At 44.8% G+C, this 19,312-nt stretch overlaps 1 protein-coding gene across 4 annotated transcripts in view; it reads left to right on the top strand.

Annotated features, from left to right (window-relative positions):
* The window catches only part of UBP1 (upstream binding protein 1), a 528,279-nt gene that overhangs the window by 434,457 nt on the left and 74,510 nt on the right, over window positions 1–19,312 (top strand). For all 4 annotated transcript variants that reach the window (XM_069214387.1, XM_069214377.1, XM_069214369.1 and 1 more), the window contains one exon: window positions 7,050–7,162. In XM_069214387.1, the coding sequence (XP_069070488.1) occupies window positions 7,050–7,162 (113 nt within the window). The remainder of the gene's footprint in view (window positions 1–7,049; window positions 7,163–19,312) is intronic.

The following is a 19,312-nucleotide window of genomic DNA, read 5'->3' as shown; positions in this document are numbered from 1 at the left end:
AGGAAGGCGGCAGATTTTCTGGACCTCCCACTACCATTTGCAGAGGTGAAGACTAATATCTTAACTGAGGTCTTCCATCCTGCGTCAGCTGCTGCGGAGCCACTTTTGCCTTTTAAAGATGCTCTTACGGAGCCTATTCTGGAGATCTGGAAAAAGCCTGTGACTTAGTCTGCTGTTAGCAGATCGGTTGCAAGGAGGTATAGAATGGCTCCGGAGGACCCAGGTTTCCTGTTGAAACATCCGACTCCGGAGAGTTTCGCGGTCCAGGCTTCATGCTCATCTCATTCGGCTCCTGGTTCCTTCCCGGGCACGCCTTTAGATAGGGAACCCAAGAGGATGGACAGTCTGCCAAAAATACCTTTTCTTCACGTAGCATGGCCCTCAAATCTGCCAATGCGACTTGTGTTTTGATCAGATACATACATGCTCTGATGGACGTGGCCAAGGCTGTGCTACCAGATCTGTCTTTGGAGATGCAGGGACTCCTGTCGGATGCTCAGGCTGCTGCTACGCAAGTTATTCAGTCGGGCCTGGACACTACGGACTCTGTGGCCAGAGCGATAGGCAGTTCCATTGTCACCAGAAGAAATACGTGGTTGAGGTCTTCTGGGTTCTCGACAGATGTCCAGACGACCCTTTTGGACCTGCCCTTTGATGGGGACAAGTTGTTTGGGGCTAAGTCTGACTCTGCGTTAGAGCGCTTTAAAAAGAGTAGGGCTACTGCCAAGTCCTTGGACCTGCGGGCTTCCACTGCCACCCCATTCAGATCCTTTAGGAGGTTTAGGGGGTTTGGATGAGGAGCATCCTTTCGTGGGAGACCCCAAACAGCAGGCCAACAACCTTCAAGTCTGCCCTATAGGTCCTATAGAGGGTGGGGTAGAGTTATATCAAGAGGGGCAACCCAGCAGCACCCTGCCTCGTCCTCTTCCTCCAGGGGGTGCAGCAAGGAAAGCAGCCTTAGTTCTCCGCCCATTGCGTCTCATCTTTCTCCTGTAGGGGGAAGGTTATTTCATTTTCTCCGTGGGTGGGAGTTAATCACATTGGACTCCTGGGTCCTCAATATTGTGGGGAAAGGTTATGCCCTTCCTTTTTTGGAGTTTCCTCCTCCCATCGCTCCCCGCCCATCCTTTTGCACAGAAGATCATCTCCTGTTATTACAGCAGGAAGTTCTAGTCCTTTTATCGTAAGGTGCAGTGGAGTTGGTTCCAGAGCAGGAAAGGGGTCAGGGTTGTTATTCAAGATATTTCCTGATCCCCAAGAAGGATGGTCGTTTGAGGCCTATCCTGGACTTGAGGGTATTGAATTGGTTCCTCAAACAGGAGATATTCAAAATGCTGACCCTAGCGCAGGTGCTTCAGGCGTTGAACAAAGAGGATTGGATGGGGTTTGTCAACTTGCAGGATGCTTTCCTCTATTCTCAAGTAGCACAGGAAGTATTTCTGGTTTGTGGTGGGGTCGGAACACTACCAGTTTGCGGTCCTTCCATTTGGTCTTACTTCCGCACCTCGAGTCTTCACTAAGGTGATGGCGGTGGTTGCAGCAAGTCTTAGGAGGAAGGGAATAGCGGTGTTCCCTTACCTGGACGATTGGTTGATCAAGGCCAAGTCTCCAGAGCTCGTGTTACATCACCTGCGGATGCCAACCCAGTTGTTGTTCGATCTGGGCTTTTCGATAAACGTGCCCAAATTTCACCTGGAGCCCTCTCATCTCCTGTTCATAGGGGCAGTACTGGACACAACTTTGGATCGGGCCTTTCCTCCGCCTCAGCGGATTCAGGATATTCAGGCGTTGATTCCAATGTTTCAAAATGGAGCGGTTGTTCCAGTCCTCAAGGTCCTTCATCTGCTCGGTCTTTTCGCTTCTTGCATTCTGTTGGTCACTCATGCACACTGGCATATGAGGGCTCTTCAGTGGTGCCTCCGCCGGCAGTGGTTTCAGCACAAAGGGGATCTCGAGGAGTTGATAACGATCTCCAGAGACACTGCAGCGGACCTGCAATGGTGGTCTGTGGACGGCAAACTTTCCCAAGGAAGGCCGTTTTCACTACCACCTCCAGGGGCCACAGTTATAACAGATGCCTCCACTCTAGGGTGAGGGACCTGGAGGTCAAAGATCATTGGTCTCCAGTGGAACAGATGTTTCATATCAATCTGTTAGAATTGCAGGCGTCTGGCTCAAGGTCTTCCTCCCTTCCCTTCGCGGTCAGTTGGTCCAAGGCCTGACAGACAACACTACCGCGATGTGGTATATAAACAAGCAGGGAGGAGTAGAGAGGCTCTGCGGCTTGGGTCCTGGGCTCAGGACCATCAAATCTGCTTAGTAGCAAACCATCTGGCCGGATTTCTGAACGTGCGTGCGGACAGTCTCAGTCTGCGTTTCTCGGCCGATCACGAGTGGCAGCTCCATCCAGACCTGATCCATTACATCTTCCTGAAGTGGGGGTTTCCTCAGGTAGACCTGTTTGCCACTTGGGAGAACGAGCACTGCCTGTTGTTCTGCAGTCTCCAGTATCCAGTGCAAGGAGCGTTGGGGGACCTGTTTCAGATGTCCTGGAACGGCCAGTTCCTTTATGCGTTTGAAGACAGTGTTCCTCACAGCCATCACGTCTGCTAGGTGTGTGAGTGAGCTTCAGCCCCCCCCCTTCACATCTTTTCATGCAGACAAGGTAGTGCTGAGAACCAGGGCGGCTTTCCTACCAAAGGTGTGACCCCTTCATATGGGGCAATCCATCACACTCTTCTCCTTTTACCCTCCTCCCCATCCATCGAAAGATGAGAGACTGCATCGGCTTGACCCAAGGAGAGCTTTAAGCTTTTATACTGAAAGGACCAGAGAATTTCAAGTGGACGATCAACTCTTCATTGGCTATGTGGGGAAGAGGAAAGGCAAGGCCGTCCATAGAGAACGCTGTCCAGGTAGGTCATTCTTTGTATTAAAATATGTTATTCTTTGGCAAAGAAGGATCTTCCTGTTGGAAGCAGGGCCCATTCCACCAGGGCTAAGTCTGCCATTTCAGCCTTGGCTAAGGGTGTTCCAGAGGCTGACATTTTGTAAGGCCGTAACTTGGGCTTCCCGCCACACTTTCGCTAAGCATTATTGCTTGGAAGCGGAGGTTAGAAGGGATGGCCATTTTGCATGGTCAGTGCTGCAAGATTTCTTGGTGTGACCACTGAGGCACCCACCTCCGAGTGCGGTACTGCTTTGGGACCCTATTAATAAGGTGAGGAATCCACAGGTAGTTGTATCCATCAGAAGTTATTTATCTTCGGTAACGCATTTTCTGGTGGATACACTAGCTACCTGTGGATTCCTCACGGATACCCACCCACCTCCCCGTTGCCTGTCTGGTCATACCAAGTTTTCTTTGGGTGAAGAAAAAAAATATATATATATATATATATATATATATATATATATATATATATATATATATATGTATATTTGTTTTTACTGTTTATGCTTGAATAAATGTTATGTATTATATTTGATTGATGTATTTATGTTGAGTATGTGATGTCGGTAATCACCTGTTTGCCTCAAAAGCACGTAAAAAACGGTGAAAACTGACGTCAGCATGCCGACGAGGACCTCTTATTGCCACAATGACATCAGACGTAGTCGCGTGGGAGTCGGCCAATTGTGACGTCCTCGTCGACATAGAGAGCTGGGAAGAAATATTTCCGTCGAATGCTGGCAAATTGGGAGAATTCATAAGGTGAGGAATCCACAGGTAGCTAGTGTATCACCAGAAAAAGCATTACCGAACGTAAGTAACTTGTTCATTAGTGTTGTGACTGCCTCTCCTGCAATGTCTTGAAGGGGGAAAATTTCACAATTCTGGATGGAGAGCAGTCACCTGGGATGTGTCAACACCTTCTACAGCTATAAGTAACACAGGACACGCTCCAATCACAAGTGCCTAAGGCAGTCTTACCGGGATCCATGTCCCTGGCTCTGGCGTTACCGAGTTCTTGTGTCCTAGGCATAGTGTGATTTTTTTTTCTTAGTCCTTCGATTTTTGCCACTTTCAGTGAACTTGTTACGGACTGTGTGCAAAAGCTCATGCCCCCTTCATGTGGTCCACATTTAGTCCCCTGTAGATTATGTGCTACTCAAGCTCCAAAGTCGATGTCTGCCCAAGTCAAATATTTTTTTTGTTTCTTTATGTAGTAGCCCCAGTTAGTCATTTGTGTAGCTTAAGATAAAGTTCCTTCTCTGCAGAAAAAGGACATGGCCTGCCTTTAAAAAAATAATAATAATATTTTATTTAATTTTAGTAACAGTTTAGTTACAACAAGACCAGAATATGCTGTACGGTATTGAGTAGGTGTGCAGTATTGACGTAACATTTGGCAATCCACAATTTGTAGATCAGTATCCCCCTGTGTAACCGTTCCCGAGTGGGAAGATGAAAACGTGAATGAGTATCATGGCACGTCTACTCTTGTGTGTCTCAATGTATATGGCAGTTTGGAACTGCGGTTCAAATGGCATCCAATGTGGGTAAGAGTTATAGGCTGAGCAGGAGAGACCTGTTGAAAATGGGTGTTTAAGAGTAGGGGCCCTGGGGGGGGGCGGGGGGGGAGGATATCGGAATGGTCTCCTGCGAGGACAGGGCAGTTTTTTTTTTTTTTTTTAACATATCTACTAGTGTCCCCCAGGCTCGAGCGGTGTCCAGCGTGACGATTCCATGTCGTTCCTCCCTCAGACGGAGTGTCTCCTCACAATCCGCCCATTTTTCTAATTCTATACACCAGGCCGTCAGTCGGGGACCACCCTGCTCCTGACAGTGACGGGTATTCTCAATTAGCCAATATTAGACAAAGGTCTTGGAATTTGCTGGTCACTTTCGTCACTGCCTTCTTCTCTATAAAGTAAACCTAAACAGGACAGAGGTCATCTGTTTCTGACTACACTAAAATCCTCTGATGTGCAAACCGCATTGAAAACAATGTAACTAAGGATCTGCAACTATTTTTAGACGCGCATTGGCGTCTTGATATCCCTCAAGATTATATGCTTTACCATAGTACAGGATGCAGTTATGCTGCCTCTTATTGATATGCTGCATGCATTTTGGGAGATTTAATAGCACAGATTCTAAACTGCTCATTTCCAGCTGTTTCGTTATATCACAATTCACATTTGTGATCTGATATGGAAGTCTGGACTCTTAAAAAAAAAATGCTTCTTGTCATTCTGCTGTTCTCTAGGTGAGGCCATGTCTGAGTGTAGTGAGTGAATGTGTGGAAAGTAATTTTTAAACGTTTTGGGGTACTAAATCGCAGCTCGTATTTTGAGACAAGACACCACCTGTTCCTTCAGCCACAGTTCAGAACCTGAAAGTCCAAAATGAATTACCAACTATAATGTAAAGCACTGCATTTTACTCTTGACAGAGCTGATGTTGGTCCTCTGAACTGATAGAACTAGAGTAGGTGGCTAGGTGTTTGTTGTCCAGTAATTGGCACTGTGGAATCTATTTCACTTGAGCTCCAAAGGTTATAAACCATTTGTCCTTTTGAAATTTCCAGAAAACATGTGCATTCCTACTCTTACCGACCAAGCTATGCCTCTCATTATACATCCTAATAATCAGAATCATGTTTAGTGGAATTCTGTGATCGTAAATTGCACCCGATGAATATCACGAGCATTTCCTGGGGAGTTTTTACTAGGGAGCAGCTTACATACTTGCTTTCCTCTAAAAATATAAATCAGGGTGTGAAGGGGCAGAAAAGGTCATAGAAGTACTGTGAAGTCCAAAGGAATATAATACTCCAGATGCAGTTATTGAAGAAATCCAAAATGTATTCAGGATAACAAGGAAGCTCCAATTTAGTCAGCTGGCTTGTCCTGATCTCCTCTCCTAGCCACATTCAAAGCATACCGTTCTACATCCTATGAGGCACGTGGTAGCCAAGGCAACAATCTAACATAATACATAACAATGTCTAGATAATATAAAAGGAAACCTAGCAGTGACATAGGGGATATCCATTCAGAGACTTCCACAGCCTTAATAATCCCATCTCCACACATGCGATCAAGGTTACATTTGACCGCATCTTATAAATGAACAGGAACCTTCCTCACCTTACACGAGACAGGTACAGCATCCTTCTAAAGATGAATATGATGCACATATCCCTTTACACATCCAACTTTCTCAGAACATTTTTTGGGAAATTCTTTTGAAAAAAATCTAATTTTGGGCTCACAGAATCCATCACTTCCAAATTCAGTTTCCTGACCTGTACTTGAGGGGTAGCATTGGGATCAAAGTAAATGTCTAACAACTTTTGGTGTGGCCAGCTCAAAATGGTGCCCCTTTTGACTGGAATGTATATGCAGTTAATGATGAAATCCAAGCTTCATTCAGGATAACAAGGAAACTCCATCCAGTCCTGCTCTCCTCTCCTAGTCACATTCAAAGCATAACATTGTATGTTCTATGAGGCAAGTGGTAGCCAAGGGACATTTTACCATAATACATAACAATGTCTAGATAATATAAAAGGAAACCTAGCAGTTACAAACAACATAAAGAGAAGCAAATATCACATTTACCATATTTTATCAGTTTTTGGAGGGGGAAATAGGAAATGTGTGCAAACATATGTGTCCGTCACACTTACTTGTGCTGATTTTCTGTGTGGTGGACAGACTGCTTACATAAGTACACAGGAGGAAGAGTATTGATGGATGTAGGAGTGCAGCACCACTTAATTGGTGTTTTGTAAATCTTCACAAAAATTGGAAGTCTACTCCAATCGCAAGAGGAAATATTTGAGGAGTAAATTAAGTATTGTTTTTAATCAACCACTATAATGACAGGCGACATTAATTGAAATTCCAAAACACTTAAATTGGGTAAACTGATTGGATTATGAACGTCAAGATAAATAATTTGCTATTTTGTTTTAGTATCATGCATATTCACTGCACAAAGAATATTTTGTCTGCTTTCAGACTTAAAATATTTTTTATTCTTCATGTAAATGATGATTGAATGTTTCGATTAACACAGTGCATTTTGTTAAATGTAGGTCTGTTAGGCCTCGCCTGACTATCTATGTCTGTCAGGATCATGCACAGAGTGTAAAACAAGAACAGCTGCAAAATGGCGACAGTAGAGAAAAAAACAATGGTGTAGCATGCGGTAAGTATTCTGAGGATGCAGTCAACATTACTCCTTTATAACATGCAACATGACTAAACGTTCAACCAAACCTGAATGTTTCTTCTGAGGGACTGTTTGCAATCTAAAACATTGTATCTCTCTGTTACACCGTTTCACTAGAAAACTGAAGTCCCTATTGTCAAGCAAAGTTGCATATAAATGTGCACTATGACCATTTTGCACTTGAAGATTTCCATCTTTGATTTACAGAGCCAACACTGGCAGAGTTTGACATGTTAAAATGTCATTTGCAACTCCAGAAATTCTGCCAGTATCGGGGGATTTCATCATTTACAAATTCAGTAGTAGGAATGAGTTTGTGGGCACTTCTGGCTCTACTCACAAATCCAGGTCGGTATTCATGTATGCTTGTAGGTGGTTTCCCATTCTGTTAAAAAAAGCAGATATAGTCCGTCTGAGGGAAGGCTGTTTCCTACTGAAATGTTGGGAAGGGATCACGGTCTTGTGATATGTGGGTGCTGTCAAGACTTATGATCCCCTGAACTACTGTGCTGACTGTATCATGCCTGCTGATGGCAGTAGGGAGTGGTTGGTGACTTGATTAGTTCAGAGATGTTATAAGGCATGGGTATTGTGGGCAGTTGCCTAGGGCACCCAGTTTCATCAGAAAGTTAACTTTGTCCCTTTGTAGTGTAACTGAGTGTATTTCTATATTGTAACGCCTCTCCACTCTGTTTATCTCCACCTCTGAATCTGTCTTTTTTAGACCAATCTCATCTTAAGAACTTTTGGGACCCCGGGAAAGACCCATTTCAGCTGTTTTTTTGAGTGAACACCATTTGTTTGGCATTATGTGGGTTTCAATTAGCAGAAAATGGGTAATTAGATTCAAAGTTGTTACGAACAGAGGGCCACAAAATATGTCTTGCCCTGGGTCCAAAAATGCTTATGCAACACTAAGGAAATGCCTCCTTGGCATGGTTACCCCCTGACTTTTTGCCTTTGCTGATGCCAAGTTATGATTTGAAAGTGTGCTGAGGCCTGCTAACCAGGCCCCAGCACCAGTGTTCTTTCCCTATCCTGTACCTTTGTTTCCACAATTGGCACACCCTGGCATCCAGGTAAGTCCCTGGTAACTGGTACCAAGGGCCCTGATGCCAGGGGAGGTCTCTAAGGGCTGCAGCATGTCTTATGCCACCCTGGGGACCCCTCACTCAGCACAGACACACTGCTTGCCAGCTTGTGTGTGCTAGTGGGGAGAAAATGACTAAGTCGACATGGCACTCCCCTCAGGGTGCCATGCCAACCTCACACTGCCTATGGCATAGATAAGTCACCCCTCTAGCAGGCCTTACAGCCCTAAGGCAGGGTGCACTATACCATAGGTGAGGGCATAGGTGCATGAGCACTATGCCCCTACAGTGTCTAAACAAAACCTTAGACATTGTAAGTGCAGGGTAGCCATAAGAGTATATGGTCTGGGAGTCTGTCATACACGAACTCCACAGCACCATAATGGCTACACTGAAAACTGGGAAGTTTGGTATCAAACTTCTCAGCACAATAAATGCACACTGATGCCAGTGTACATTTTATTGTGAAATACACCCCAGAGGGCATCTTAGAGATGCCCCCTGAAAACATACCCAACTTCCAGTGTGGGCTGACTAGTTTTACCAGCCTGCCACACACCAGACATGTTGCTGGCCACATGGGGAGAGTGCCTTTGTCACTCTGTGGCTAGTAAAAAAGCCTGTACTGGGTGGAGGTGCTTCTCACCTCCCCCTGCAGGAACTGTAACACCTGACGGTGAGCCTCAAAGGCTCACCCCCTTTGTTAAAACAGCGCCCCAGTGCACTCCAGCTAGTGGAGATGCCCGCCCCCTCCGGCCACGGCCCCACTTTTGGCGGCAAGGCCGGAGGAGATAATGAGAAAAACAAGGAGGAGTCACTGGCCAGTCAGGACAGCCCTAAGGTGTCCTGAGCTGAGGTGACTCTGACTTTTAGAAATCCTCCATTTGCAAGATGGAGGATTCCCCCAATAGGATTAGGGATGTGCCCCCCTCCCCTCAGGGAGGAGGCACAAAGAGGGTGTAGCCACCCTCAGGGCTAGTAGCCATTGGCTACTAACCCCTAGACCTAAACACACCCCTAAATTGAGTATTTAGGGGTGCCCAGAACCTAGCAAGATAGATTCCTGCAACCTAAGACGAAGAAGGACTGCTGACCTGAAAGCCCTACAGAGAAGACGGAGACACCAACTGCTTTGGCCCCAGCCCTACCGGCCTGTCTCCCCACTTCAAGAAAAACTGCAACAGCGACGCGTTCCACAGCGTCCAGCGACCTCTGAAGCCTCAGAGGACTACCCTGCATCTAAAAGGACCAAGAACTCCTGAGAACAGCGGCTCTGCTCCAAAGAAGAAACATCTTTGCAACAAAGAAGCAACTTTTAAAGACAACACGTTTCCCGCCGGAAGCGTGAGACTTTGCACTCTGCACCCGACGCCCCCGGCTCGACCTGCAGAGAACCAATACTACAGAGAGGACTCCCCGGCGACTGCGACCCTGTGAGTAGCCAGAGTTGACCCCCCTAAGCGCCCACAGCGACGCCTGCAGAGGGAATCCAGAGGCTCCCCCTGACCTCGACTGCCTGCTTCTAAGAACCCGACGCCTGGTAAAGACACTGCACCCGCAGCCCCCCGGACCTGAAGGATCAGACCTCCAGTGCAGAAGTGACCCTAAGGTGGCCCTCTCCCTTGCCCAGGTGTTGGCTACCCTGAGGAGCCCCCCCCATGCCTGCCTGCTTCGCTGAAGAGACCCCTGGGTCTACCATTGAACTCCATTGCAAACCCGACACCTGTTTGCCCTCTGCACTCGGCCGCCCCCGTGCCGCTGAGGGTGTACTTTTTGTGCTGACTTGTCCCCCCCCCCCCCCCCCCGGTGCCCTACAAAACCCCCCTGGTCTGCCCTCCGAAGACGCGGGTACCTACATGCTGGCAGACTGGAAACGGGGTACCCCCTTCTCCATTGAAGCGTATGCGTTTTGGACACCACTTTGACCTCTGCACCTGACCGGCCCTGAGCTGCTGGTGTGGTAACTTTGGGGTTGCTCTGAACCCCCAACGGTGGGCTACCTTGGACCCAACTTTGAACCCTGTAGGTGGTTTAATTACCTGCAAAACTAACAAACACTTACCTCCCCCAGGAACTGTTGAAAATTGCACTGTCTAGTTTTAAAATAGCTTATTGCAATTTTTGTGAAAACTGTACATGCTATTTTGCGGATTCAAAGTTCCTAAGTTACCTAAGTGAAATACCTTTCATTTGAAGTATTACTTGTAAATCTTGAACCTGTGGTTTTTAAAATAAACTAAGAAAATATATTTTTCTATACAAAAACCTATTGGCCTGGAATTGTCTTTGAGTGTGTGTTCCTCATTTATTGCCTGTGTGTGTGTACAACGAATGCTTAACACTACCCTCTGATAAGCCTACTGCTCGACCTCACTACCACAAAATAGAGCATTAGAATGATCTCTTTTTGCCACTATCTTACCTCTAAGGGGAACCCTTGGACTCTGTGCATGCTATTTCTTACTTTGAAATAGTACATACAGAGCCAACTTCCTACAAACACTGTATTGGTTGTTGCAAGAAATTGGGTTGTTGGTTGACTGGGGTGTGAGCCCTGGTCAAGCAACAACCACAATCCTTGTCAGGGCTCACAAGCTCCACTCCCTGGTAGCTGGGGCAAAGCAGTCAAGCCTAACTTGGAGATGATGTGTAAAGTACTTGGTGCAATAAAACAAGACCACAATGACAATCCAATCAAAAGTACAAGAGTTATGAATGTTTAAAGATTTTAGTGAAAATAGCATCAAAAAGCACAAAGCACCACCTGGGGATATCTTGTTGGTACGTCGCGGTGAGAAGCCCAGCGAGCACAGCGGATCACTGAGCTGGAGGTCGATATAGCAGAGCTGGAGCGTCGCACCGGACTGCCCGAGGGGGGAGGATTTGAGGCAACAGTTGGAGCTTCAGCCTACGGAGTACAGACAGGTGTCCCTTGCGGAGGCTCGACAGCATTGGCAGGCCTCAATCCAAAGAGTATGCGAGCTGGGTGATAAGAATGGAAAACTGCTTTACTGGCTGGCAACCCACGATATCTCAGCCCGAGTGGTGCCCCTTATCAGGGATCGGGGGGGCGCAGCACAGGAGGACCTGCCGGCAATTGACCACACTTTTGCTTCCTACTACGAGTGCTTGTACGTCCGAGTCTCACAGCCCATGGCGGAACAGGAAAACCCTATTCTGAGTGATATTCCGCTATCCTCTCTCCCATTGTCCTTGGTGTCAGAACTGGACCTGCCGCTGTCAGAAGAGGAGGTGGGGGAAGCCATCTCTGCACAGTCTGGGAAAACGTCCGGGCCTGACGGATACTACAAGCAATTTTGATCGCACCTGATATCTTCCCTGGTCAAGGCGTTTGAGGAGGCGCTCTGTTGCAGCTCCTTCGTTCAGGGTCAGGATTGTGCCAGGTGAGGACCTAACAATATAAAAGGTAGAGGCATGGGCTCACATTCAGGAAACGCTTAATAAGGAAACGGAATATTGACCTCTGCGAAGAACATTAAATCTGTTCATCAGAACTCATGCTCCTCATCCCACTGCCTCAGAAGACACTCACCCCCTCCATCCAAAAAACACTCTCATTATGCTTTCTGTCTTTAATCTTCTACAATGCTGTGCACCCCTTGTCTCTGTTTGTGCTGTATGAATACCACATACATACTTTATGGACCAATTAATATTTGAGTTATATTTCAACAGACGAAGATGTTTATCTAGTTAGAAATCCTGCATTTTCAAATGTCACAAATGTGATTAATTTATAACTGTATCAGATTTCTAGGAATTTTCTTGAGACTTTTGTGAAAGTCTATCTAAAGATCTGCTTTAAATGCAGGAAAAAATCATTGCTAGAAAAGGGTAAACTTTTTGCACTTACTGTTTGTGATTCAGTATTGATACTTTTAGACTCTACAAACGTTTTGGTTATTGTTTAGAAACTAAACAAAATACTCATTGGCATGAGCTATTTTCTAATTTACCTTGATACTTAGCTTGCAAAATGTGAATTTTACTTGAAACAAAATACAGACATCCTGCAGTCTCTTAAATTGTTTTAAATCCTGTAACATGAAGTCAAGTACATTTATATCATCATTCAAAGTTGATTTTGTCATATTTTAATTTTCCTCTCACCCTTCACCATGACCCAGATGCTGCTACCAAGCTAGAAAATACTTTTCAGGGAGTGTGGCATTAGTCTTTTGGATATTAGTATTAATATATTTTTTATTTTTTTACTATTTATACCATCCTGGCTTCAAATCACTTAAATGTTTTAAACCTCTGTAGCCTAGATATTTAGTCCGTAAATACCTACACACTTAAGTCCTTAACAGTTTGGTAGTTCCTGCCTATTTCACATTTGTACACACACACAGGCGGACTTCTTTGAATGGTTTTTGTTATCCTTTACTAAAAACTTTCAAGGCAATCAAGCAGTGGCAAAGCCATTAGCTTACAGCCAATTGGACTTGCAGTACTTGTTGTATATGCGTATGTTCACAGTTAACATTTGGATTTCACACATTGTCTCTTTCAGAATTATGCTGTTCTCAGTATGTCCAAATAGCTCTGCTTAAAAAAAGGTGGCATGGAGATCACAGCACAGGCTTGCATCAATTGTTTTTATCTAAGTATTCATAAGAACTGTTTAGCACATAACATTTTGCAAGTAACTTGCAGGCTTTAGAGGATTCAATCTTTATTTTCAGCTCAATTTTGATAGTCTAACCTCAGTTTGAATGTCTAATGTCTTTCTGCCCCCAGTGATCTTAGATGTCTTGCTTGGATTTTAATTTGTACACCTGAAATAACAATGTCCTTGCACCTCCATCCTCTTTAAATGAGGAGATGGAGGGACACTGGTGAGGGCGGAGGTTTAGTGGAAAGGAGCACTGGCAAGGTACTGCCAGCATAGCTAAGATAAATACAAGATCTATATGTCCCAACAAAGGTATGAGAGATAGTCATATTATGTGGTACGTGCAAGTGGGCTAAAGTGCACAATGTAAACAAAGCTCAAGGTCTTATGTAAGTGATACTGAACAAGGAGAAAACACCTTTTATCTTTACAAAGGTATCTTTGTAGATACTTTATATTACTCCCTAAAAAATAAGAACATATAATGAAGCAAAAGGTTGGGGTGGAGCATTAGATTGCCTGAAGCAGGGTTCCAAGGTTCATGATGAATCTATTAACAGTAAAAGTATAAAGTAAATATTCAGAGGTCGATAGGAGTAAGACATTGCATACTGCAACAAAAATGTTCATAAATAGAGAGGTATGTTCATCCGATCTAGATCAGAGAAGGGAATATATTCAAGGAAACAAAGGGAGAGATTTTTGCAAAAAGTGTCAGTAACATAGGTTAGTAAGGGATAGCCAAGATTCTACATACATAACTACATATATAATTGGTACAGTAGAAACAAGTTTACCACTCTGGTTTTAGGTGTCAAGTAGTCAAAATTATTTTAACCCCTTCTGTGCCGCGGACGTAATGGTTCCGTCCTGCGCACAGTGCTGCTGTGCCCAGGACGTAACCATTACGTCCTGGGCATACAGCCCAGAGGGAGCGCTAGCGCTTCCTCTGTAGGGTTCCCCAGGCAGGGATGGACGGGGAAGCCCTTCCCCTTCCACCCCCACCCCCGTGACGTCAGCGCGCGATCGTGCACTGTTTGTCACTGGGCCTCCTCCCATCGCACGATCGGAAGAGAAATGCTTTGCATTTCTCTTCCGATCACGTGGGGGAGGCCGAGAGAGGCTTCAAAGGGAAGGAAAGTTATTTCCTTCCCTCTGCAGTCTCTGTCTGCGTTTTGGCAGCCGGATTGAAAGCAATCCGGCTGTCAAAACGCCCACTAGACACTAGGGATTTAATTTTAAAAAGGAAACTGGCATGAGGGAGCGACCCCTTGGGCAAGGGTTGCTCCCAGGGGGGGTTTTTTTTTAGGCCATTTCTGCCCCCCAGGTGGGCAGATCAGCCTATTTTAATTAGGCCGATCTGCCCCCAAGGGGGGCAGAAACCACTAGGCACCGGGGATTTGTTTTGTTGTTGTTGTTTTACAGATGGGGAGGGTCCCCTTAGGCAAGGGTCGCTCCCCTGGAGGGGAAAATTGTATTTAGGCCATTTCTGCCCGCTTTGGGGGCAGATCGGCCGATTTTAGGTCAATCTGCCCCCAAGGGGGGCAGAAACCACTAGGCACCAGGGATCTTTTTTTTTTGTGCCGTCACGCAAGGGGAGCGACCCCGTAGGCAAGGGTCGCTCCCCAGGGGGGTGGGGAATTTATTTTAGGCCATTTCTGCCCTTCTCCCCCCCGGCCGGCTGAGCTAGAGGCCAAAATCCACAGGTAGGCAAAAAACACCTCTGTTTTCTGTGAAAAAATGTGATGTGTCCACGTTGTGTTCTGGGCCATTTCCTTTCGTTGGCGCTAGGCCCACCTACACAAGTGAGGTACCATTTTATCAGGAGACTTGGGGGAACGCTGGGTGGAAGGACATTTGTGGCTCCTCTCAGATTCCAGAACTTTCTATCACCGAAATGAGAGGAAAAGGTGTTTTTTTGGCCAAATGTTGAGGTTTGCAAAGGATTCTGGGTAACAGAACCTGGTCAGAACCCCACCCCACAAGTCACCCAATCTTGGATTCCCCTAGGTCTCTAGTTTTCAAAAATGCACAGGTTTTCCCTAGCTGCCAGCTGAGCTAGAGGCCAAAATCTACAGGTAGGCACTTTGCAAAAAACACCTCTGTTTTCTGTCAAAAAATGGGATGTGTCCATGTTGTGTTTTGGGGCATTTCCTGTCGCGGGGGCTAGGCCTACCCACACAAGAGAGGTATCATTTTTATCGGGAGACTTGGGGGAACATAGAATAGCAAAACAAGTGTTATTGCCCCTTGTCTTTCTCTAAATTTTTTCCTTCCAAATATAAGAGTGTGTGTAAAAAAGACGTCTATTTGAGAATTGCCCTGTAATTCACATGCTGGTATGGGCACACCGGAATTCAGAGATGTGCAAATAACCACTGCTCCTCAACACCTTATCTTGTGCCAATTTTGGAAATACAAAGGTTTTCTTGATAGCTATTTTTTAACTCTTTATATTTCAGCAAATTAATTGCTGTATATCCGGTGTAGAATGAAAACCCACTGCAGGGTGCAGGTCATTTATTGGCTTTGGGTACCTAGAGTTCTCGATGAACCTACAAGCCCTATATATCCCCGCAACCAGAAGAGTCCAGCAGACGTAACAGTATATTGCTTTCAAAAATCTGACATTGCAGGAAAAAGTTACAGAGTAAAACGTAGAGAAAAATTGCAGTTTTTTTTCACCTCAATTTCAATATTTGTTTTTTTCAGTTGGTATTTTCTGTAGGAAACCCTTGTAGGATCTACACAAATTACCCCTTGCTGAATTCAGAATCTTGTCTACTTTTCAGATATGGTTCGGTTTCTGGGAACCAGAATTGGTTTCACGCCCATTTCTGTCACTGACTGGAAGGAAGCTGAAAGCACAATCGTATAAATGGGGTATGTCCCAGTAAAATGCCAAAATTGTGTTGAAAAATTGGGTTTAATGATTCAAGTCTGCCTGTTCCTGAAAGCTGGGAAGCAGGTGACTTTAGCACCGCAAACCCTTTGTTGATGCCATTTTCAGGGAAAAAAAAACACAAGCCTTCTTCTGCAGCCCCTTTTTCCCATTTTTTTGAGAAAAACAAAACGAAATTTTCACTGTATCTTGGCTAATTTCTTGGCCTCCTTCTGGGGAACCCACAAAGTCTGGGTACCTCTGGAATCCCTAGGATGTTGGAAAAAAAGGACGCAAATTTGGCGTGGGTAACTTATGTGAACAAAAAGTTATGAGGGCCTAAGCGCGAACTGCCCCAAATAGCCAAAAAAAAGGCTCAGCACAGGAGGGGGAAAAGGCCTGGCAGCGAAGGGGTTAAAAAACAAATTTTCCATACAATTTCATAATGGCACTTCTAACCACAGATTCCTCACCAGTAGACTATTCTCAGAAGCCAAACTGGATCTAGACTTTTGCAGCAGTGCTCTTGCGTGCCCATATTGGCGCCTTGTGGCTCTTCAGTGTCTCTATAGAGGCATGGAAGTGATGGCGCAGAGCCCATACAAGTGCCACCCCTATGCACTGCTACAAGTTCCTTTCTTTCCACGCCATTCAATGTGGATCTCCACTCAACTTTTCCTAATGACTTCAGAATTACCTGAGACAGTGTGCCTGGTAAGATGCTGCCCCCAGAAAATGACAGGATTCAAGTTGTGCAGTGATAAAAAAAATAGATGGTGACATGCCCACAAGATGTGTTTCTCTGATTCTTCGGCTCCGGTAACAACCCTGAGGAGATCCAGGAGTGGGATGTAACACTTTACTTTGCCAAACTCAAAGAGCAATTGCAGTCAACACCTAGCTTCTACTCCAACTAGCAGGCTACTCACACTCACTTTTAAGGAGCCCATTACGTGCAATTTTATGTTCTTGTTTGAAGTCTTCTGGTAGGGTGAAGTTACAATTTTCATAGATATAAGACTCAACCACATCTTGTCACTTAAAAACGAGTGAAAGGGTGCAAGGGCATCAGTTGAAAATTCACATTTTACAAGCATCCTCAGACTCTGGTCAGGCCCCGCAGTTAGCACTGGGGTGCCCTGATCTTCCCAGGTCAGTGTTGATGCCTCATCAAATAGTGGTCTTCAACAGATGTTTCCTGCTCATAGTAGTGTGCCTTTGAGTCTCACACAACCTTTAGGGTCTCCATTTGGACATCCGCTAGCAGGCCCTCCGTGGTCCTGACTCCCACTTTTGCGTCCGTTCCCAAGGCGACAGGAGCAGCTGCATGAACGTAAGTTGAAAAGCCACTAAGAACAAAAAATGAAAGTCATTATTTAACAGTAATTTAAATGACCTATGCTGCCTTTATTCTGTATTATATACCATAGAGGTGTATTTTACAAGTTAGCCCATTTTCTTACCACCTATTCAGTGCTGGTAGCCTTAAATACCTCCATACAGTTGAGACTAGTGTGGCTAACATGTAAACAGGGCCTCCAAACTTACCAGGAAAGAAGTCCACCTACTGACACTGTTTAACTGGACAAAGACCTTCTAGCCCCTTTGGAATCCGTCTGTTGTGTCAGCTACATGTCATTGGGGACCCATTCATATATGCCTGATTTGAAGGTAAGGGATCTCAGATCAGGTTGGGAAAGAATATGTAACTAGAGGAGAGTGGATTTTTGTTTGATCCAGCTCGGTGGCAACTGAGTGGTTTGGAATAGTGAGGAGTTAGGAGAGAGTGAATCCTAGACCATGATCAGGTGTGCCATTTTGAGAAGCTGAATAACTAAGTGTTGTGAACTTACATTATCTGATGGTCAGCTATGGGAAAGCGTAATAGGTCATGTTGTGATAATGGTTGGTGCTGTAAGGACCAGGAGGAGAATGTGTGAGATTAGTAGCTTGATTTGACTGGCGAATTTCGCCAATCACATCTGGGTAAATGCTAGAAGAAATGCTGGAACCACTCTCAACAAATAAATAGGTGATGGAAAAATTGCTGGAATTAATCCCAGTCACTGGCAATTGCTCGAACTGCATTCCTGTCAAATCAATGTTTCCCTATATGCTACTCCAGACAAGTAGCTAGTAAATCGTGGTCCCACTACAATAGTAACATTCATGAACTGTCAGACCATACCTCATTCTAGATGGGTATCACTATTTTTGGTAAAAGAATACTGACTACTTTCAACCTAATACCTAAGTGGTAAACTTGTTTCTGTTGTACCAGTTATTTATGTAGTACCTTGGCTATCCCTTACCAACCTATGTGCTTGCCACTTACTGCAACCTTCTATCCCTTTCTTTCTTTGTATATATATTCCCAGACCGGTTTCCACCTATTTAGTCATCATAAGTGAGATAGAGCCTAGTGGTTGAGTTTAATTTGGGGATTCCTTCCATTAGCAGGGAAAACCCTTAGTTCAAGGTGATATCCAAGTGAAAAGGCGTGACTAAGTTTCAAAATGCCCTTTAAATGGGGGGTAAATTGCAAAATGCAATTGAGGGCGAAGCTGACAAACTTAAATGTGCATCTGAAATCAACAGATACTAATACTTTGAATCTATTTTTCAATAAAAAAATGAAATGTGTTTTTTTTTTTTTACATTTTCCCAAGCCATCTGAAGCTTTAAAGCTATTAAATAGAATTTATTTAAGAAATCTTGAGGTGATACCTTTTTCTTACCTATGATGACTTAGATGTGGATTTGATGGTATGGTGGGATGAAGAACTCAAATCAAATTCAATAAAGCTAATGGATATTCTCATTGAGAATGCAGATAGAAAAAATTAAAAGCAGACATTAGGACACTAGAGAAGGAAATGAAGGAGTTAAATCTAACAGAAGCTACGGAGAAGAATTATGTAAAACTAAATGAGAACACATCGAGATTCCAAGAGGAAGTTAAACAGGCGAGGAAACTGAAAAGAGATGAGCAGGATTATCAAAGTGGTAGGGTGTTTACGTTTTCAGAAAGTATGACCATCTGATCCAGGGAACGGTATCACAAGCACAATCCATGACCTCAATAAGCTCAGCCTCAATGTCTAGGAGTATTCCCTCGACTAGTGACAGCAATATGGATAGTGGAGAAGGATGTTTACAAACCTCAACTACTCGTAGAAATATTATTTTTACAGCAAATGTGGAGGATCAAACAAGGCAACTGCATACAGAGCATGAGAAGGGACCGAGGAGGAAAACCAGAGGTGGGAAGAGAGGAAGGGGCACAAGAACAGAGAGTGGGGGCATGAAAACAAGGTCTTGGGACAGGAAGGTGTAGGGATAGTCTCGGAACAACAGGTGAATGTGGTTAATTTATCAAGTAAGGCTCTAACACCAGAGATGATGACACTTTTAAACAAGGGATTGGGATTTTGTCTGACAAGTAAGGGAGATGTTTGTCAATTGAGGCAGGGAGAGCAAAGGGATAAAATCATACAGAGTGAATTATTGATACA

The sequence above is a fragment of the Pleurodeles waltl genome, chromosome 2_1, assembly GCF_031143425.1.
Source record: "Pleurodeles waltl isolate 20211129_DDA chromosome 2_1, aPleWal1.hap1.20221129, whole genome shotgun sequence".
In the NCBI taxonomy this organism is placed as follows: domain Eukaryota; kingdom Metazoa; phylum Chordata; class Amphibia; order Caudata; family Salamandridae; genus Pleurodeles; species Pleurodeles waltl.
Note: the sequence above shows the minus strand (reverse complement) of the source record. Positions and strands in the feature narration are given on the sequence as shown.